At 45.4% G+C, this 22,533-nt stretch overlaps 1 protein-coding gene across 6 annotated transcripts in view; it reads left to right on the forward strand.

Annotated features, from left to right (window-relative positions):
- The window catches only part of ERI3 (ERI1 exoribonuclease family member 3), a 230,727-nt gene that overhangs the window by 575 nt on the left and 207,619 nt on the right, over positions 1-22,533 (forward strand). For 4 of the 6 annotated variants that reach the window (XM_034778676.1, XM_034778675.1, XM_034778671.1 and 1 more), the window contains exon 2: positions 10,660-10,934. In XM_034778676.1, coding sequence (XP_034634567.1) covers positions 10,683-10,934 — 252 coding nt within the window. In that variant the 5' untranslated portion in view covers positions 10,660-10,682. The remainder of the gene's footprint in view (positions 1-10,659; positions 10,935-22,533) is intronic. The other 2 variants (XM_034778672.1, XM_034778674.1) reach the window with 1 other exon arrangement.

Raw genomic sequence — 22,533 nt, forward strand, 5'->3', positions numbered from 1 at the left:
GCCCCGCAGGGGGCGAGGGGGGGCTGGGCCCGGCCAGCTGCGGGGTGGGGGGTTAAGCTGGTTCTGGGCAATGGGGAGCCCTGTGCCTGGGCGGCAGGAGGGATGGGAAGCGTTTGGGGGCTTCAGCGGGGGCAGGGTGTCAGGAGAGGTGGTGCTGGGCTGGCTGGGAAAGGAGGAGGGAGGGGGGGCGGGGGGGTATCTCAGGCTGATAGGAAAGATGGGCAGCAGAGGAGAGAGGAATCTGTACCGTCACCCCAGGGGCAAGAGGGAGGGATAAGCCGGGTCTCTCCCCTAGGGCTCAGGCGAGCAGTGAGAAGCTAGCCTGCAGCCAAGAAGTAGTGTGCAGAACCGTATCAGGGGGTAGCCGTGTTAGTCTGGATCTGTAAAAAGCAACAAGGTGTCCTGTGGCACCTGATAGACTAACAGACGTATTGGCGCATTCGTGGGTGAATACCCACTTCATCAGATGCACTGGACATTCTAGCTATGTGTTAAGTATTTCATCTCCCTACGTGGCCCCACTTCTAGTAAGGAAGGAAGGAAAGAAACTCTGAATCTGGTTAAGCATTGTGGCCCAGTGACTTTCACCGTGTTGCCATTCTGTGTTAAATTGGGTCTCTGCTCCCTGGGCAGTTGCTTGTTCTTCAGTAGAACTATTCGGAGTGTGGTTCTTGTGGTCACTCCCCAAAATTGTAGTCTGATTTTGATAAACTACTGTCAAGTTTTTGGGCAGCAGAAGTTGATTGCCCACTGAACTGAGTATTATGGGAAATGGACTTCAAAGGGGCAAGAAATATTAATAGGGATTTTGGAAATTCCTTTGGGGGTTTGGAGGTTCTGAAAGGGAAGGAATGAGGGAGTCAAAAGTTTGACTTTCATATATGAGATTACACTGATTGCATATCTTCTGAGTGTGAAAGAGCTTGAAACTCGGGAGTGAATTTGAGAGAGTTGAGAAATACAATGTGTGTGTACTTGTGTGATCGGTCACAGGAATTTCTCCTCCCTCCCTTTTCTTGCTACTGTAGTGTCACAGTTGTTTCTCTTAAACAGCATGAACAGACATTGTGCCTTTTTCCTGGTAATCTGTCTGGTATAAGCCTTATGCCTGGTAACTTTACGTGGCAATGGGGCATTATTAGGAAATAAATCCGATGTAGACTTGGGTTTCTCTTTATTTCTTGGACTTCTGGTTTTAGAATTAGAGTGGATTGATGGCTTCAGTTTAGTCAGATCTGTGGTATTCTTTAGGCCACAGCACAAAGGGCTGGTCTGATTGGTTAGACTGCACCATATCTCAGCTCAGAAGAGATAAGGAAGGCTTTAATCAAATGCTTTGGGTTGTGGTATTTCTAAAAGGAGTTGGTTCTGTCAGACACTGTAAGCTGCCCATTTTGAATGGTAACTTAAGGTACTTAATAGTTCGGGTGCTCTATGCAATACTGTGGAGTTTCATAGCACTTTCATTGTAAACTTGACATATAAGATTTCACACCAAAAATGGTTTCTTCTTAAATAAACTATGGCCTTGGCTACACTGGCAATTCACAGCGCTGCACTTGCTGCGCTCAGGGGTGTGAAAAAACACCCCTCCCTGAGCGCAGCGAGTGCAGCGCTGTAAAGCGCCAGTGTAATCAGCGCCTGCAGCGCTGCACGCTCGCTCGTAGCACTGCAAGCTATTCCCCTCGGAGAGGTGGAGTACATACAGCGCTGTGAGAAAGCTCTCGCAGCGCTGGCGGCGCGACTACACTCGCGCTTCACAGCGCTGCCGCGGCGTTGAAATCCAAATGGTTACTCTTCAGGGTGGAGGTGGGTGGTGGAAGTGACTTCAGATGTACTTTTGTACCTTAAATTGTTAAATTTGGGATGGGTTCTCTGTAACTGAAATGTTGCAGGCTGTTAAGTTATACTGTAGATGAAATGCTTCTATTGTTCTCGAGAGACCCTTTTCATGGCAGTTGCTTTTCTGAAGCATAGGTTGCTCTGCGTACAATAGCGTGTGTGCACGCGTTCATAAAAAAGCTTCATAAGTGCATGTAGCCAGACTTGAGTCTCACCAAAAGTCAGAAGACTAAAACCGACTGCATTAAAAAGAAAATGCTAATGAGTTTGGACACTAAACAAAGAAGTCCCTGAATAAGTGTACACAGATTGAGATGACCTTTACTTCCATAGTTTTGAATGAAATATATTTAGCTGGGACTTGATTCCTTTAGGAGGATTGCTATAGCTGCTACAATGCCTGTCTTGTTTTGGCTGTGTTACTTTTAGTAGGTATTGAATTTTTCCTTTGTTTAATCTAGGAAATAAAGTTTTGAAAGACATTTGGCATGTAAAGTTCTTGCACTTGCACTTCCTCTGTTTTGATCTAGTAATAACCTTCGTATGAACTGCACTGAACCTGTACAGCATAGGGGAATGGTGATCCATGAACTAAATCGGAATGGGAATGGACACCATAAACTATATTCATACGAGGCCATTAAACAAATATACATATTTCCAACCCTGCTCTTGGGTGAGAAGGACACATAGTTGCTGCAGGTGGTGGTACTGGAGAAGCGCAATAGAAGATACTTTCTGTTGGTTCTGAACCATTTCCCAGCATAGTGCTGGGGGTGTTGTGATACTTGGGGGAGTGGGGTGCAGTTTTGTAGATGAGAGGTAAAACTGAGGTCTCGGACCATTTTAGTCACTAAATATTCTCTGAGACATTCTTTTTTAAACCTAAGAATAGAGTGGTTAATGATGTTGGCCAAATTCCAACTGGGTAATTGCATTGTGTCTCAGAATCTCTCCTGCATTTTCAATTGGATAACGATTCTTCACTTCCTGTCCTAAATTTCTTGGCAGTATAACTATGTACTGTTAGCGTTACTGTTTTTACCCTAGAAGTGGCTGGATTTCATTGCCTGTGGAAACTCTCTGTGCAGTACCTCTATCCCTTGCCTGGGTTTTTTTCCAGGATTATTGTGAATTGGTGTGGTTTCACAAAATCTGGTTTACCTGCCTTCTTGAAATATCTTCCAGCCCTTATGACCTTCGGATTCTGCAGAATGCAAACTTTCTTTAAAAATGTCTAGACCTTATGATTGTATAGAGAACCACCCAAATGTGAACTAATAGAAAATAATGCAGAATTGTCAACACCAAACTGTAGACAGTATTAAACAGTTGAGGTGTGAACCATCCTGTATGTCTCAGTTGAGTGTTAACTCTTGAGCCTGAGAGTAACAGAGCCAGATTTTCAAATAATTTAGGTACACAACTGTGTACCTGATTTGCATCACAGCAATGTCGTGTGCAAATCAGGTAATCACATCTGCCAGGTACCATATAACCAAAGGGCAAAAAGACATAGTCCTAAAAGTGCCTAGTATTTTTACTTTCCACTGAATTAAGCTATGTGTAACAGCAACTCTGCTAACTCCATTGCTCTTAGATGGAAGCTCAGCTGTGGACTGAGAGTTGCATGTGGCCTTAAATTATAAACCCAGCCCAAGGACCACAATTAAAAATATAACTTGGCCCTTTCCACAGAACACACTGAGGTCATCTGATGAAGGCACTATACCAAGTACCAAATATATTCTTCCACTGTAGCTTTACAGTCTGTCTACTCATGCACTTCAGGGTTTTTTCCTCCCTCTACTTTCTCACTAAGGGGCAGTCCTGCTGTCCTTCTGTGTGCAGAACTCACGCAGATTTCAGCATGAGATCCATTTGTGTAGCCACTGCTGCTCTTGGGGAAAATTTAAAAATACAGTCAAATCTGTTTTAAGAGACCATTCAAGGAGCTGACAAAATTTGGCTGCTTAGCAGAATTGGCCTAATAAAGTTGGAGCAGAATTGTATCCTGTATCTTTGGGAAATACTTAGGGGACTGCCCTGGGATAAGTGGTCTGATGAGAGCTGCATCGTGATTAGGTTTCACTGCCGTGTCAAGTAAGCTGTGATACCTGTTTCGTTCCCAGCACACCGACTATCCATGCAATAGCCACAGGAAGTCCTCTTCTTCAGAATTTTGCCCCTCCTCCTCAGTCCCTGTGATCTCACAAGACATTGTGTCTGTGACATCACTATGGAAACAGTTCTGATGGTCTATGCAGTGGTTTGGCACGGCATATCTCTGAAGGAATGTGGGAGGAGCAGCATGGTTAGATAGGAGAAAGCTTCCCTACTCATGGAATTCCTTCCCTGTTTTAGTCATTCGTCTCCTTCACATCCCTCCTTAACTCACTTCGCTCAAAATGCCTACACATAGTGAGTCAACAATGGTATTTTCTTTCAATTGAACTATCAATATGTGCACATGCCTGAGTAACCACATGATCTCACTGGAATAACCCTCATCTTCTCCATTGTTGTTCTCACTTGTGTCCCATCTAATTGTAGATTGTAAGGTTTTTGGGATGGGGGAAGGGCTAAGCACAGTCTTGAGGATCTGTAAAGATAGTTCAATACTCAAGTGTATTGGTGACAAGTAAGGGATAGGAACACTACACAGACATTTCAGGGGAGTGCTTTGGGAAAGTTACATTGGAAGTTTCCCAGAATGTGGGTTTGTTTGTAGCAAACAACCAAAAACCAAAGGAATTAAACTAGGAAAATATATTGCATTAACGGTAAAAGGATACTGTCAGATGAATTGATTAAACCAGTTTACCTGGTTTTCTAACACCACTTTAAATCATTACAACTTTTAGAATACTATTTTAATGTGTTTTTATTTATTTACTCTTTTTTTAATACGTTTGAACAGTGCCGCTAGACTCACTAGTTTTTGTTTCTAGTCTTTAATTTTCTGGAACTCAGGCCATGCCAAAATGTTGCGATATTTGGGTTGCAAACACTGCAAGAAAAGACTGGGTATTTAAAAGAACATAAAGTTCACTTAAAAAAAAAAAAGTCATGGACATGTAAGCCTCAATCTGATAGAAACATCTGTACTAAATCTAAATGTGGGCCCATGTTTGGTCTGAAAGTGTCCCTTTAAATGCTGACTAAAGTGTGACCATTTTTGGGTTCTAAATCTGGGCTGCTGTTGCTGCCTTAACCGTAGGGTTTGCTTGCTCTTAGATCGTGTCTTCCCCCTTCTCCCAATTTGAGGCTATATTATCACTCCAGACTGTCAGCCTGAACAGCGAATGTGTCTGCTCTTGGGCGGAAAGCAGGCTGTTGAAATTATCTGATTGTCTCGTTTTGCCCTTGTATGATTTTGATTTGTTTTAATTAGTAAAATTTAAATATTAGTATTATGCACAAAGAACCCGTAAAGCTAAGATTCATGGACTAATTTGTCTCTCTGTGCACAAATTAGTTACAGGCATGAATACCATTCATCCTACAAACCACAAGGCGTACATACATATGCAGTGCATTTATTTGTGGGATCAGGTCTCATACTTCTACTACCAGTGGAGAAAGTTGCTTAAAGTGCCCTGATCACGTCATGGCTGGCACTGTTTGTTAGTTTCCAATCCCTCTAGCGCAGGGGTTCCCATACTGTGGTATGTGTACCCCTGGGGGTACAGGAGACATCTCTGGGGGATACACGGGAAAAATTGTGTGGCGGTGGATATTATTTGTTAATTTTATTGCATTTTCATAATAGGCTACTCGGATGAAGCTTTGAAACTGTGTGAGAATTTGTTTTATAAAATACAGGAGTTAATTTACTCCAAGATGTACCACTGACATACAGAGTCCTCACCTCCAATCACCATACAGCGCGGGCTCAGTTGCCCAGCAACTGTTCAGTCTGAGTTCAGAACTTAGGGGTTTTTTTCCAGTTGTATACGTCCCGCTATAACTCTGTCTGTACTTAACGGTGAAATATGTACAGATGGCTAAAGACAGGTAGTGTTAAAAAGAAGACACACACTATCCGTGATGAGAAGGGTAGGTGTACGTGGGCAGCCGGTAGATCTGGAAGGGGGTATGTAATAAGAAAAATTGGGAACCTCTGCTCAGGGGTTCTCACAACAAAATTTTTGGTGTCCTCAGAGTGTGGCCACCAACTCTTGCTGGTGACCGCTCTGGGAGTTTTTTCCTAAAATACTTTAGGAAAAACAAATAAACATGCACATGCACACGTCCAAATCATTGTAATTTATTTACGTAGGATTTTTTTTATTTTGCAAACTCAATAATAAAAAAAAAAAGGTACAGTTGTCTCTCTTCTTTACTGGACCTAAACAGCATAGAAACACAAATAAGGTGCTTTGCACCTTCTTGTCTTTTTTGTTGTTTCTTTTTCTTTTTTGGTTGCTTCTTTTAGACTTGCTAGCAAGTAAGTCTGCTGCTGTGAAAAGTTATACTTGTATGTTAATATCACTTTTCACAACCTCCAGGCTTGCTACTAAGTTTGCTGTGAAAAGTGATATTAACAAACATACAAATAGCACTTTCACAGCAGACTTACTCAGCCCAGGGACAAATTAAGCCCTGGATAGGGAGACGGTAGGGAGGCAGTGGGGGCCAGAGGTCATGGGGGAAATTAATAGGGGGTCCAGGAGAGGCAGTAGGGGCCAGCTGTGATGGGGGGGTAAACCCCGGGACCCCACTGCCCAAGCATGACCCCACTGCCCCTGGGAAAGTGGGGAACTCGCTGGCTGCCTACGCCTCCAGTGTTTGTGTCTCAGCGGGAGGGGGTGGGGCGTAGGGCCCACTCCCAGCTGGGGGCCCCAGGGTAGGAGCCCCCGCTTCACTCACCCCCATTCTCCACCTAGGAGACTGTGGCCGCGAGAAAAGGTGGCCTCATGCAAGAGTGCCGCTCCAGTGAATGCTTATGGTTCCCAATAAGCAGTTCCCTGCGATTCATTCATCTTGAGACCTAAGGTGAGAGAGGTGCCAGTGCACGTTCTTCTCCGTACATTTAGTGAGGCCTCTGACAGCTAAGCCCGTACAGCTGGTGCTTTCCTTCCTTTCTAGAGCTCAGCTGTGGTGCTGTGCCATCGTTTGCATGGCACACTGATGAGGAAGAAACCTGACTGGCTTTGGTTTGCCCCATTCCGTTCTGGAGACAGTCTGACCTGCAGTTATTCTAACTTCCAGCTTTTTGTAAGCAATAGTTACTGGTTACAGCAAACGAAGTCATGTGTGACATACACTAATATACAGCCTATAAAACTCGTTATCTCCCAGCTGTAGCCCCCCGCAGGTGGATGTTTCCCATGTTATTGGGCGTTACAAATGTAAATGCTGTAACTTTTTCCTATGTTTGTGTACAATCTGTCAAAATACTTCATGAAGTCCAGCCATAGTTTACAGTCCCGTAACAGTTAAAATATATCTATCTATCTATCTGTATAAGGAATTGTAGCTGGACAATAAGAAGCATTAAACTGGTTGGATTGAGTGCCAGATGTGGCAGTCGACACTAGCTGAGATTATAATCTGTCCCTGTGTGCATAAAATACATTTATCACACTTCATTTGGGTTTGGAAATTGAATCATTCAACACGTGAATTGATCAGGGTAGTGTAGGGTTTGTATTTTCGTTTTAAAGCTGTGTTCTGACTGAGTATCTGCATTGCTGTGTGTTGGAATAAATATTGGATAATTAGTAATGTCTTGCATCTTCTGTAGTAGCCATAAATGCCTTACACAGCTTTTAATAAATAGCGTCTGCTCACCAGCCCCCTAATGCTCTGAGACACTCTGAACTCGCCGAGGAAGACGTTACAGTCTCTTCCCAAAATACCTGGAAGTCTAGAGTAGTGACTGGCTAATACTATAGTTAAGACTTCACTTGCCAAAAAAGCAGAGAGCAAAAGTTTGCTATTGGATTGTTCCTAGTCATGTGCTGGCTGTCAAGGGGATTAGCAAAATGTCCCCTCACATGCTTCTGTTCAGCGCTTAGCTGTATCTACATATTAATATACATTAGAGAAATACTGATCTTCCCCAGTGTTACCTAGCCATATATATAATATTATTGGATGTATTTGATTTAAGGAGCTATTGTCCGACTCCCTCCCCAACTTCAGTTGTATTTTTCCCTTTTCAGAGTAGGTTAAATCATAGAAGCATAGAAATGTAGGACAAGCAGGAAGGGCCTTCAAAGTCATTAAATCCAGCCCCCTGTGCTGATCAATACCAAGTAAACCTGACCGGTGTCTGTCCAACCTGTTCTTAAAACCTTCAGTGATGGGGATTCCACAACCTCCCCAGGAAACTATTCCAGAGCTTAACTCCCCTGAGAGTTAGAAAGTTTTTCCTACTGTCTGACCTAAATCTCCCTGGCTGCAGGTGAAGCTCATCACTTCTTGTCCTACCTGCAGTGGACATGGAGAACAATGGGTCACTGTCCTCTTTATAACAGCCCTTAGCATATTTGAAGACTCTGATCAGGTCCCCCCTCAGTTTTCTTTTCTAAAGACCAGTCTTTACCACAACAAATTATTAGTGGCTTTATTCCAAGGTGTTTTATCTGCTCTGATAGATCTTCAGAGCCACAGTTGTCAGCTTTGAAGATCTTAAGCATCAATATCTTTTATCCAGGGTAGGTTAGATGTGAATGGAAGTGATTTCTACTCGGCTGTAATTAATTTATTAATGGCAATAAAAGTAGGAGATGGAAAAGTGCTAGGTCTTGCTGAACACCTTTAGGATAAATACAGTGTTAGGCTTGCAGGGCTGCTCTTTATTATGGTTTTATAACTGAGGTTTTTAGTTTTCCAGGTGACTCTTGCTTGCAATGCTGCTTTAATAAAATATGGAGCCCTCAAAATGCTAAAGCCGGGAGGGACAACCAGTTTATGCCACGAAAGTCAGACTGCAGGAAGTGACTGACTCTGTATTAAACCTCTTCAGGCTCTGATTTCCAGCCGTGGCATGCATGTGTGTTTCTTTAACACAAAATCCTTCTAAGGGCAGGTTACAAAATGTGTATTTACCTAATGCACATGACCTGTTCAGCTACAATTATCTCCTAATCTGGTCTTTCTGAGTTTCTCTGGGTCTCTCAGGTAAATACGGCTTTAGCTGTTCTTCAAGGCATATTACCTCATTAAGTGTGTATTTTGGCACGTGCATTATTTACCTGATAGACTAACAGATACAAAGGAGCAGTTGCTGTCTGTGCAAATAACCACGGTGTTGTTTGTGAATGATCGTCCTCTGGTTTCTTTGAGGCAGTTCTTATTTTGTCGTGTAAATTTGGCTACTCTTCATATTCACCAAGGGGCGCTTCCTGCCCTCCGTGCAGGTGCCGGAGGCATTGTGTGCACACCCAGGGGAGTCTGTGCTTAGTTCCGCTGCACTAAGAAACTAAACAAAAGCAAGACATGTATCCCTGCTTGCATGGAAGGAAGGAAGTCTGTACTGCTCCTAGCTCCCAGTGTCTAGACACCTGCTGTCCTGTGTCTTCTATCCATTTTAGCTTGTGAGCTCCTTGGAAGCATGGAGTGTGCCGCCCTGTATGTGCTGTGCACGCTGAGAACTGTGTGCTCAGTACAGCGGTGGTACAGGCAGTGACACCAGTAGCTGTCCCACCACTGTCTTGGCCCTGTCTGGAAGGACCAGCCGCCTGTAGGGGCTGAGCTGAGTTCAGTCTCTGTGCTTGGTCGCTGACCTAGGGGCTAGATGTAGTGGGTTTTTGAGCAATTGAGATCCAGCTCCTATGAACTGGATTTCAAATAAATCACTGAAAGGCCAGGTAGCCAATACTGATCTGGGCTGGCTTTGAACTGACATCCTAGAGTTGAAAGACTTACCCGTCCTTGACCCATGCATTCCTGGAGAACAACATTTTTTTAAAAAGAAATCATTTGAAACTTCTTCCTCCCTCCTCCCCCAAAAATCCCAGATGCCAGAGGGTCACATTATGGATGAGTGATCTGTAAAACTACCACAAAGTTTTTAAGTCATAAGCGTATAAATAAAAAATAAGAGTGGGTGGGATTTTTATAGGGGAGAGGGAGGAATGAATTAAACTTAATCAGTTTGGATTTTGTTGGAAGGCAAATTCACCCCTTGAATGTCAACATTTTAGATCAGTTCCCCCTACCCGCTCTGCCCTCCCCCAGCCTGAAAAAAACCTGGTGAGCAAGAGATTGTGTGGCACCTGAGCCCTGTTGGGAGGAACCAGGCGGAATGGCCTGTGGAAGCATGTTATCGAGAGGCTGACATAGGGGGAGAGAGGGGAGAAAAGCTGACTAACGCCTGGGGAGTGGAAGGGTCTGGCTTGGCTCTAGCTGGGGTGGGGGGCTTGAGGCCAAGCAGATGGCATTTGCACTTGTCTCATTGTGCCTGACTCCTATTATGTGCAACTTCTGTTACCAGTGTACATGTATCAAGAGACTAAGGGTCTTTCCACAGACTTCAGTGAGCTTCGCATCAGACCCCTGAGTCCCTACGCAATCTATATAGTGTTCTGTAGCATGTGGACGCCTGATCTGGCCCCTGGAGCAGTGACTGTGGTGTCTCTGCCTCTTAATTCAGCGCTATTCACAAAGGTTAATTTCTAGGTTGCTAGTGGGTCTAGACGCTGTCTAGTGTATTTGGAATAGGTCACGGTATTACCTGGGTTTTTTGGTGGAACCTTTCATCAAAAGGCCACGAGAGCGTCTGTTACAGAATGGCTAGGTTGAGGAGATGGCAATAGAAGTGAGATGTGTGCACATTAGTAACACAAGCCCCTCTCTCTTTCTAAGTTTCAGATGCCGCTGGATGTTGAATGGTAGCACTCTTCCATACTGGAGCAGCAAAGATTCCTCCAAGCTTACTTCCAAGGGTGAGACAAGCTCTGTGCTCCCACCGCCTACTTTGCTTTCTCCAGAGGTGCGGCTCCACCGTAAACAGGAAACTGGCGTCCCACGGCTTTGGCGCGTCCATGGCAGCAATGTCATCCTTCCCTCCACAGAGATATCACTACTTTTTAGTGTTGGATTTTGAGGCCACTTGTGACAAACCACAAATTCATCCTCAGGTAAATATCCAGCCCCATTTATTCTTCCTTTGCAAATTGCTGCCTCCACCCTGTGAAGTGGGATGCAGTGTCTGTCCCTTCACATCCCCACCAACAGCTCTGAGGTTTACCCCATGCCCTCCCAGTTTTATGCACACTTCCTCAGCAGCTGTTATCAGCCCAACTGGTTTCTGATGAGCCATTCCTACCCCTTAAAATGGCCGTCAGCAGCACTGCCAACCTATCAGTCCAGAGGGAGTGAAACCAGAGACCTTGGCCTCCGTCAAGAAAGCGTTGAAAAGACATTTGTTGTCTGAGAAACTTTACCTGTCTTAGGCCTTAAATGCTTCTCAGCTCTCTGGCTTGGGGATGGATTGAGCTGGTATCATCTGGGAACGCTGTATTATTGGCACACTCCAGACCGCCTCATCCGTTTCTGCAGGAAAAACATGTTTCTAGCCTATAAAGTTGTGAATGAAGCAGTCTGGATGTGAATGTATGCAGGGCTGCTTGTCGGAGTCTGCAGGTCTTTAGTCATAAAAGCTTTGAAAGGTGTGAACTTTCCCAGGCTTATCTTATCTGGGTGTTTAACTCTGAAGTCTAACGATAATCAAATAATTAAAATAGAAGCCTCCAGCTACTCTGGGATTTTGGGTGCATCTTGAGAGTGCTACTTTCAGCTTCTCACCCTTGAAACTAACACCAGATATAGACCTCTCCACATGTCTTCTGCAAATGGTTGTTTCCTTGACAGTGGAATGCAAAATGAATTAATAACTATATTTTCAATAGGGATATCAATCGATTAAAAAAAATAATTGTGTGATTAATCGCACTGTTAAAGAATAATAGAATACCATTTATTTAAATATTTTTGGATGTTTTCTACATTTTCAAATATATTGATTTCAATTACTACGCAGAGTACAGTGCTCACTTTATATTATTTTATTACAAATATTTGCACAGTAAAAAACAAAAGAAATAGTATTTTTCAATTCACCTAATACAAGTACTGTAGTGCAATCTCTTTATCATGAAAGTTGAACTTACAAATGTAGAATTATGTACAAAAAATAACTGCATTCAAAAATAAAACAATGTAAATCTTTAGCGCCTACAAGTCCACCCAGTCCTACTTCTTGTTCAGCCAATTGCTCAGACAAACAAGTTTGTTTACATTTGCAGGAGATAATGCTGCCTGCTTCTTGTTCACAATGTCACCTGAAAGTGAGAACAGATGTTTGCATGACACTATTGTAGCCGACGTCTCAAGATAGTTATGTGCCAGATACAGTTAAAGATTCATATGTCCCCTTTATGCTTCAACCATCCTTCCAGAAGACATGCGTCCATGCTGATGGTGGGTTCTGCTCGATAACGATCCAAAGCAGAGCAGACTGACACATTCATTTTCATCAGCTGAGTCAGATGCCAGCGACAGAAGGTTGATTTTCTTTTTTGGTGGTTCAGTTCTGTAGTTTCCGCATTGGCGTGTTTGCTCTTTTAAGGCTTCTGAAAGCAAGCTCCACACCTCGGCTCTCAGATTTTGGAAGGCACTTCAGATTCTTAAACCCTAGGTCGAGTGCTGTAGCTATCTTTAGAAATCTCACATTGGTCCCTTCTTTGTGTTTTGTCAAATCTGCAGTGTTCTTACAACAAACAACATGTGCTTCATTTTAAACCTGCTGCCTATTAATTTAATTCAGTTACCCCTGGTTTTTGTGTTATGTGAAGGGGTAAATAACACTTCCTTATTCACTTTCTCCACACCTCGGGGACAGCACTATTCACCTTTCCAATGTGAAAACTGACCATTTATTCCTGCCCTTTGTTTCCTGTCTTTTAACTAGTTACTGATCCATGAGAGGACCTTTCCTCTTATCCCATGACACTTAAGAGCCTTTGGTGAGGGACTTCGTTAAAGGTTTTCTGAAAGTCCAAATACACTAGATAACCCTTGTCCACATGTTTGTTGATCCTGTCAAAGAATTCTAATAAATTGATGAGGCATGATTTCCCTTTATAGAAGCCATGTTGACTTTCCCCCCACAAATCGTGTTCATTTATGTTTCTGATAATTCTGTTTTTTACTATAGTTTCATCCAAGTTGGCTGGTACTGAAGTTAGGCTTACCGGCCTGTAATTATCAGGATCACTTTCGGAGACATTTTAAAAAATTGGTGTCACATTAGCTATCCTCCAGTCATCTGGTACAGAGGCTGATTGAAGTCCTAGATTACATACCACAGTTAGTAGTTCTGCAATTTCATATTTGAGTTCCTTCAGAACTCTTAGCTGATTACCATCTGGTCCTGGCGACTTATCACTATTTTACTTTATCAATTTGTTCCAAAACCACCTCTCTTGACACCTCAATCTGAGACTGTTCCTCAGAGTTGACACCTAAAATGAATGGCTTGGGTGTGAGACTCTCCCTCACATCCTCTGCAGTGAAGACTGATGCAAAGAATTTATTTAGCTTCTCCGAAATATTCGTATCTTACTTGAGTGCTCCTTTAGCACCTCAATTGTTCAGTGGCCCCACTGACTGTTCGGCAGGCTTCTTGCTTCTGACATACTTAAAACTTTTTTTTTTTTTTTTTGCTGTTAGTTTTTGAGTCTTTTGCTACTTGCTCTAATTATACTTTTCCATTGGACTTGCCAGAGTTTATCAATGTGGGTCTTGGATTTCCGTTTTTATTGAGTAGTTTTAGTCACTCAGATGTTACCCAGGGTGGTAATGAACAGCCAGAATCATAGTGTCTCAAAATAGTCACAAGATTTGGTTCCTGTAAACTACAGCTACACTAGGAATTTGACCAGTCGCTGGCATTGGCAGTTAGCAGTGGGTGTCTGATGATATGCTAATGGCTTTGTCTCATTTGTACGAAAAGTTAAACCGTTTTCAACTCCGGGTCAGGGCGTCTCAGTGCTGAGAACTGTTGTAAGAAACCAGTTCTTTAGTTAATACCAACCTGCCTTAACCTGGATCTTTACTTAGCATTAGACTTTTAAAGAGGGGTTTGCAGGTCTGGATTGAGCATTCATAGCATCTCCCCATGCAGTGTCTTGCTCTGGGCAGGGCTGTCGGTTCCTCATGTCTGTGAAAACAATTCACCTGAAAATTAAAGGAAAATTGCCTCCTGTGGTATTGTGTCTTCCTGAGGCCATGCTGTGGCTTTGCATCTACTTCTGCTGGGGAAGCCTTCACCTCTGTCCAAGTGAGATGTCAGGATAGTTGTGGCACGCCCAGCTTCGGGTGCACAGACCTGTCAAAACTGTAAATTGGTTCCACCTTGTCCTTTTTGATACGGGTTTGGTCTGTGCACATTTTGATGCAAAACCATGAGGCATGTGGAGCTGGTTTACAGCTGGCAGTAAAATGGAGCATGAGTGGAATATGATTACTACTGTTTTAAGGAGCTTTGTCCCCAAGTCCTTGCCGTGAAAGTAATGGTTTGGACCAGTGCAGATCCGCTATATATTTTGCTGGTGAGATGGAACCTTTAAGGCGGGGATGTTCTTTGATTTTGTTTTTTAATGGTCTGTGTTTAATGCCTGCCTGCATCATGCCATGTCTGGCCAGGGCTGCCAGTACCTCTCTTCTGCAAAAACAAATTAGCCTGAAAACGAAAGAAATGATGCTTACTAGGGTTCTTACTGCACTGGGATCAGCACAGCTGATAAGCTTAGAGAAAGTGTCCTCAGAAAAGCCACCATGTAAAAATGGGACTTTCCCATTCACTGTATCTGACTCATCGGTTTACTGACATGCATGGTTTTTGCTACTGTTAGTTCTCTGGGCTCTTCAGTGCTATCGGTGAGCACGCTGACTTTATGCTGCCTTAGCCAGCATTGTCCCTGGAAATAGCTAAGTTCCAGTTACGGAATCTTTTACTGGTAGCGATGTAAGATGCAGAGGTTTGGTCTGAGCCCAGGATTTGGAGCAAGGAACAGCCAAGTCCTAATCTTACATCTGCCACTGGTTCCTTCTATGACCTGGAGCAGCTCATTTAACTTCTCTGCCTCAGTTTCATCATAAGATAATGGGGTGTTGTCAGGAGAGCACTTTGAAGATGAAGATGCTGCATGCATGCTAAGTCGGGGTGGGCAAACTTTTTGGCCCGAGGGCCACATCTGGGTATGGAAATTGTATGGCGGGCCGTGAATGCTCACGAAATTGGGGGTTGGGGTGCGGGAGGGGGTGAGGGCTCTGTCTGGGGGTACGGGCTCTGGGGTGGGGTTGGGGGTGCAGGAGGGTGCTCTGGGCTGGGACCAAGGGGTTCGGAGAGGGGATCAGGGCTGGGGGCGGGGGTTGAGGCACGGGAGGGGGTCAGGGGTGCAGGTTTTGGGAGGCGTTTACCTCAAGCAACTCCCGGAAGCAGCAGCATGTCCCCCATACGGCTCGTACGTGGAGGCGTGGCCAGGTGGCTCTGCGTGCTGCCCCGTCCACAGGCGCCTCCCTGCAGCTCCCATTGGCCGCAGTTCCTGGCCAATGGGAGCTGCCGAGGCGGTGCTTGGGGTGGGGGCAGCACGCTGAGCCCCCTGGCTGCCCCTACATGTAGAAGATGGAGCGGGGACATGCTGCTGCTTCCAGGAGCCACATGGAGTTGGGCAAGCCCCTGACCCCGCTCCCCAGCAGGAACTCGAGGGCCAGATTTAAACGTCTGGAGGGCCGGATGTGGCCCCCGGGCCATAGTTTGCCCACCCCTGTGCTAAGTGGTGTTCAGCTTCCAGTTTTGTAGTGGCAGCAGCTATCCAAGTCCATTTTTTTGGCATGTGAACTAAGCCTAGAATTCTCTCGCATAGTAAACATGCGACCCCACAATATCACTTCACTTTTCTCAGTAACTACCCTTTGCACTGCTCTGACTCCTCACAGTAAACTTGAAGGAGAGATCATAACTACGCTCAGGTGCATTGATACAGCATCCGCAGAGCTAGCTGTATTCACCCATGGGAAGTGCTCTGCTGTGACCAGCGCATGCTTAACTTTTTTTTTAATCCCTAACTGAGTTCTTCACGTCCCTTGTGGAGCCCTGAAGATCCCCCATTTTGACCCCTTTTCACACTTCGCAAGTCTCCTCTTGGAGTCTTATGTCCCGGCCACCGTCCTTTTGTTTAAGGACAATGGGATTGCCTTAGGGCACCAACAGCATTGCTCCTTAGCTGGCCAGAGGGATTGAGTGACAGCTGCCCCGTAACTCCCACGCCTGTGCCAGATGCTGTGGTTCTTTAACATTCCCAGCTTTGGGAGCCAGAGAGAGGTGGCAGATGTTTTACACGGTACTAGAGCCCTGCAGCAAACCAGCCCATGTTTTGTCAGATCCCTGTAAACTCCCTGAGCATGGGATGGCTCCTCATAGATGCACACCTGAATACTGAAGATGAATCTATACGTGTGCAAGGAAGAACATCCCTGTTCGTGGATTCTGTTGGTATAGTCGTGGGTGAGCAGAGCAGTCCAGGGACAATAGAGTGTGTTGGTTATAATTTCACATGCCCCACTGCCAACTCCAAGATTTGACAGCAAGGTGAGGAAGTCTGAGAGGAGAAAAAGTGCATAGCGTGTCTCCTAACACTTGAAACACCGAGGGGTTAGCAAGGTGGGATTCTGAGGGCTGGGAACAGGAGTCCCCTCAAATCCTTTTAAAACTAAACTTGTGTCGTTACGGCTTGATCCAGTGGTCAGTCCCATTAGTAGCTGTGTGAGATGCCGACCAGGTTCAAACCCGCATTGCCCATCATCCTGATTCGATTAATGTAGTGAGTGTGCGTGCACGGATTGGTAAGGATGCTGTGCTCCTTGCCGTCAATATCAGCCCTCCACTTTCTTCCACTCCCAGCCTCTTTCCTCACTACCATTCCCTCAGGAGAAGGTCTAAGAGAAAGATAGGCCTTGCATAGTGCTGTGAAGGTCAAGGGGCTCTGTCAGTCCAGCAGAGAAGCTACTTCCGGAGCCAGTGCGCCCCCTACTGACAACACCCAGCCCTGCTTCAAGCAGCACTAGAGATTGGCCATAGATATGTGGCCCTGCTCATCTCAGTTGGGCAAGTCTTGTGCTAGCCAGGCCAAAGTCTTGTCAGGCTTTATAGGTCAGATCCATCACCTTGAATTGCACACTGGAAGCCAGCGGCGACTACCAAGAATACTGTTGGTATAATGTGCTCCCTCCTGCTGGGCCCAGGGACTAGGCAGGCAGTTGAGTGTCACCCTAGTGGTAGCGTCCAGGTGCTTTTCAAGAGGCGCTCCAAGCAGACTGTATTGCAATAGTCCTATCTGGAGGCCAGAAGGAAATACAGTAGATTATCAACAAGGCCAGCATCAGAGGGAATGGTCACTGTCCTAGCCAAATGCAGACCGGCAGGGCCAGATTAATCTTTTGTGGGCCCCGTTCTGCCCTGAGGCCCCACCTCCCACTCTGCCCTGGACTCTTCTCTCCGAGACCCTGCTGCATGTGGGAGGAGGGGGTGGAGAGGAGTGAATGGCGGGTGGAGCTTCAGGGGAAGACACCGGGCAGTGGGTGGGACCTTGGCACGGGGGGGGGGGCTGCTTCTGAGTGTGAGCCTGGTTCCACTGTGAACACGGGACTGCAGACAGGTAGAAGTTCCACTGGCCACCTCCTCTGCCTAGGACTCCCCGGGCCAGCGGCAGGTCTCTTTTAGCCCAGTTTTCATAGGGCCGTTGGACTTGACTGCGTTGTAAATCCTCTGACAAAACCCACATTAAGGTAGATTTTTAATTGCTCAAAAGTAAAGAAATTCAGACTTGTTTCCCCTGGTGACCTTAACTCTGCTCCCTCGTGCATAATCATTACAATGGGAGTAGTACATGATTACTTATCTAGATGCCGCTCAGGTTACACTTGTAGTTTAAACAAATAGTTCCCAATTCAGCTTATTCCTATGGAGTTACCGGAGGAATGCTATTAAAGATGCATGTGCTAAAATGATTCAAAGGGTTTTGCTTTGTTGCTAAAGTTATGCTAAGAGCATATAAACTGCAGAAACACACCGTGCTACAGACGTACATCTAAAATAATCGAAAAGGTGCAGTTCCTTTGTACCATGTTTTCCCATATAGCATGTGTCCCTGTTGCAATGCTGTGGGAACCTTATCGTATGCAGTTCGTGCAGTCTTATAGTTGAGATCTTAATGTAACCAATTGCATATAATCTCCCTCCTTTAAAAGAGGAAAAATAAAAAACGGAAAATAAATCGGTAGAGATTGGAGAAGTGCAACCAGAATTTCAGAACAAGTTCTTTAGGGTATGAAATAACAGCTGCAGTTTGGCGCAGAAAAGACATGTTCTCCCTGGCAGTTGTGTTACCTTGGGGGCCTCCCCCATTCTAGTAGTAAGAGAGCACGTCTTGCTGTGACCCATGTGATCTGACATGGCTGCAGGCTACAGAATTAACTGTCTTTATTTAAAGCCCTTGGAGCTAGATAACATGAGTGGGAATCAAACCCAGGTCTCCTGCAGAGCTCAACCGCTAAACCACCAGGCAGGACTTCTGATGTATGAAAATATTCAAAGCAACTTCATCTTTAAAAAATATAAACCACCATTATCATAGCAACAAGCCTAGAAGACTAGGTACTCAGGTGGTGACCCGTAGGGTACTGATTGAGAACTAAGCAGGTCTGGACCAATCCGTTATTGGCAGACCAATAAGATCATCTGCTTTAAAGCAGTCATAGTGCCCCTTTGCTTAGCAGCTCACTGAGACCAATGACTAATGGCAACTCTATGCTACAAAATTGAGTTCACCTAAGTTATATTGACATACAGCCACTGCAGTAATTACATCACTTTTGCATGTCCACACTGAAAGGCAGCTGCAGTCAACGTAAGCAACTCGGTCTCTATGCTGACGCTGCGTCGACCTGACTGCATCGACCTACGTGCTATGCCTCTCACAGAGGGGGAGTTAATAAGTCGGTATGGTGAGCGAGTTACATCGGTGGGAACGATGTTAGTGTCGACGCTTACAGAGTTAGGTCAATGTAAACTGCCTTGTGTCAACCAAACTCTGTAATGTATCCCAGGGTGCACTAGTGTCCCTGCACTATTTGAGCACTGTGCCATTAGCTGTGCAATCATTAACCATGGAGCAAGTAACCAACTGCATAGTTAAATAGGGCGGTTGTTGCAGAAGAAGGCAGTTGAGCAGCACTCACCATGGGGGGGAGAGGGGAAGGGAGATCCAGATCCCCTCCAAGTAAAACCCCCTCTGACCGCACACCCTTAGTTGTCACCTACCACCCCATATTGGAACACATGTGGGGTATCAAACAACTACAATCCATACTCGATGGAGACCCCATCTTGAAATAAATCTTTCCTGAACCCCTTCTTCTGGCCTTCAAACAACCCACCAACCTCTTCAAGCTCATCATCAGAAGCAAGCTATCACCTGTGGGTGAACATTTTTCACAAGCAGTCACTCTATATCGGACCTCTCAGTCCACATCCTCAAAGGAAATCTGCACAACGCTTTCAAAAGACAAACCTGGGACCTTAAATTCATAACGTTGCTAGAAGCTAAAAATCATGGTCTCAATAAAGCCACTGGATTTATGGTTTATTACAACAAACTGTAACCCACTAACCCCCCTTTCTGTCCTGTGATTATAGAGGTGTTAACGGGCCTCTTCTCCTTGAATGCTCCCTTACAATATGTGCTAACTACTTATGCTAAACTATCTGTTGGATCTTGTATTTAGCTCTGATCCTCTCAGTACCTTTCCTGACCTGAAGAAGAGCTCTCTGTGTAGCTCGAAAGCTGGTCTCTCTCCCAAACAGAAGTTGGTCCAGTAAAAGATATCCCCTCCCCCGTCTTGTGCAGCTGAACACGTTTGCAGACTGAGGTTAAGGGAACAAGCACAGTAGTTGAGTAGTATCACACTTATGATATTGTGGTAGCACCTTGAAACTCCAGTCGTTCCTAGCCCCATTGTGCAGTATGCGGTACAAACGCTGCCTGTAAATATTCATAGTGGAGATATTTCAAAGCCATATTTGTAAGATTTGAGTCATCCGTGCTTGCTGAGGACATCTTGTGTCCTTTCCAAGTATGATGCTTTAAAGCCAAACAGTATTTTTAAGTTACCTGAGCTCAGAAGAGCATCTGAAGTATCACTAAGGGTTTGTCTACATTAGCACTTTTGTCAGTAAAACTTTTGTCGGTCAGGGTGTGAAAAAAACCATTCCCACGACTGACATGTTTTACCAACGAAAGCGCTGGTGTGGACAGCCCGATGTCAGCAGGAGATGCTCTCCCGCTGACATAGTTTCTGCCGCTCATTGGGGGTGGTTTAATTATGCCGACAGGAGATCTCTCTCCTGTTGGCGTAGAGCGGCTACATGGGAGACCTTACAGCAGTACAGCTGTGCCACTGTAAGATCTGTTGTGCAGATATCACCTAAAGCCTGCAGATTGATCCCAGAAGGGAAGGACACATCTGACTCAAAAGTAACTGAGTGGCTGTTCTTCAGAAAATGAGCTCTGGGACTGAGCCCAAGCGGGAAAAACAAAAGTTCAGAGAGTAAAAAGGCATCAAGAACTTTCCAAGAAAGCATCTAACTTCATGGTCACTTTTCTGTCCACCCCACTGAAATCCTTTTGGGCTGTAGGCAGCCAGGGGACAGTGGTTTGGATACGGAATTGGAGCCAGGAGCTCTTGAGTTCTAACTGTGGCTCTAACACAGACCCCTGTGTGACCGTAGGCTAGTCAGTAAGCTTTCTATGCCTCAGTTTCTCACTTGTTCATTTGTGGGGTCCCCGAGAGGGGCTGGGTAGGGCCTCCGTTTTCCTCTTTTCCTTGCTCTGGTCATAGGGTATATGATCTCTAATTTGGATGAAGGGAGTAGGATTTAGTGCTGTTAAGGTCTCATTGCTAATCAGTGGCTAATCCCGCAGGGAGTGAGGAATAGCCAGCCTTTTCGTGATGAGATTTTTGTGCTTGTCCCCTCTCTCCTATTTCTTAGGCTGGCTTGCCAGCCATCATTAGGTTATCTATTTAGACTTCGGTTTGTTGGCAGAGTTATTCTGATTCTGTTGTTAGGCCCTGTCTATAAAAGCAAATCAAAAATCCACTGCAGCCTACTGTTAGCTGGCATGGCTATCATGCCCCGGTACACACACACACACACACGACCTTCGCACCCACCCCATGTGTTTTACCAGCACTGGTAATGTCGATCATTTGCACTGCCTGGTGTCAACTGGGGAGGGAAACATTTCTGGACCTTAATACAAGAAAGTCTGAGTTTGTTTCAGGCTGCAGAGGGGAGAGCCTGTTGTGAATGACTGATTTTTTAAAAAAGTTTTTGATAAGGCAACAAGAAGGTAAAAATGTGGGGCCTCTCAGCATTCAGGGTAAATGTCACTTGCACCCTCTGCGTCAGGCATGAGGGAGTGCTTGTTAAAGAAATGGCCAACCTCATAGAGAAGGTGTCCTCTGCCAAACCGTGCCAACGCTGGTGCATTAGGGTTTTTAGTACGTTGATTTTTGACAGTGGCTGATGGGAGGAAAAGGCATGGCTCGAAGAGCCTGAGGCCTGGTCTACACTGGGGGGAGAGGGGAGGATTGATCTAAGTTACGCGAATAGCTTAGCTGACGTTGACGTACTTAGATCTATTCACCATGGTGTCTTCACTGCAGTAAATCGACGGCTGATGCTCTCCCGTCAACTCCGCCTGCACCTCTCGCCCTGGTGGCGTACCGGAGTCGACGGGAGAGCGCTCGGTGGTCGATTTATCCCGTCTAGTCTAGACGCGATAAATCGACCCCCGCTAGATCAATCGCTGCCCGTTGATCCAGCGGGTAATGTAGAGAAGCCCTAAGAGTCTGTCTGAGATCAGAGAAGGAGAACAGCTCCTACAACCAGCATTTGTCATCTTACTTTGTAGCTTGAAAAAGGCTTCAGTGTGGGTTGTCGTCCTTTGCGATAAAAAGATAATGTCTGGAAGCGCAAGGATTGGCTTAGCCCAGCTTAACCTGCCCCCCAGGGTAATACATGCTGTGGCTTCCAGTCTGGTCTGAGCTGCAAATCTTCATCGTGACCTCAAGCTTCAGCTATTGAAGCTCTACGGCCTCGTACCACGGGCAATCAAAGACGTGTGAGTGGCTTTTGAGGAAACAAATGGATGATGTTGCTATTCTATGTTGCTGATTCTGAATGTGGAAGGGAGGAGAGTCTGTACAACTAATGGTTTGGGGCAAGGAGCAGTAAGAAGGCTCAAAGCATGTGTATGAGGGAGTTGGGGGAGCGTGGGAGGCAGACAGGTGTGATGGGCAGAGATCAGCTCAGGGTTAAATGAGAAATGGAGGGTTTAGGCCAGCAAAGAAGGATGAGCTGTCTGTCTGAATGTGGGATCCGTCAGTGGTTCTGTCGTGTTTCCTAATGGAAGCATCCCAGTCTACAAACAGCTAAACTGGAGCCTTACGTCTGGATTTTCAAACCCACCTAGAAGATTTGGGTGCCCAGTTCCCTTTAACTTTAATAGGATTTGAGCATCTGGGGCGTAGAAGGGGGCATGTGAAAAGTTTGGGGACCACTGCCGTAGGTGGCTTTGAAAATCTCTGAGGAAATGCACTAGAGATGGCTCC

Source organism: Trachemys scripta, chromosome 8, assembly GCF_013100865.1.
Source record: "Trachemys scripta elegans isolate TJP31775 chromosome 8, CAS_Tse_1.0, whole genome shotgun sequence".
NCBI classification, from domain to species: domain Eukaryota; kingdom Metazoa; phylum Chordata; order Testudines; family Emydidae; genus Trachemys; species Trachemys scripta.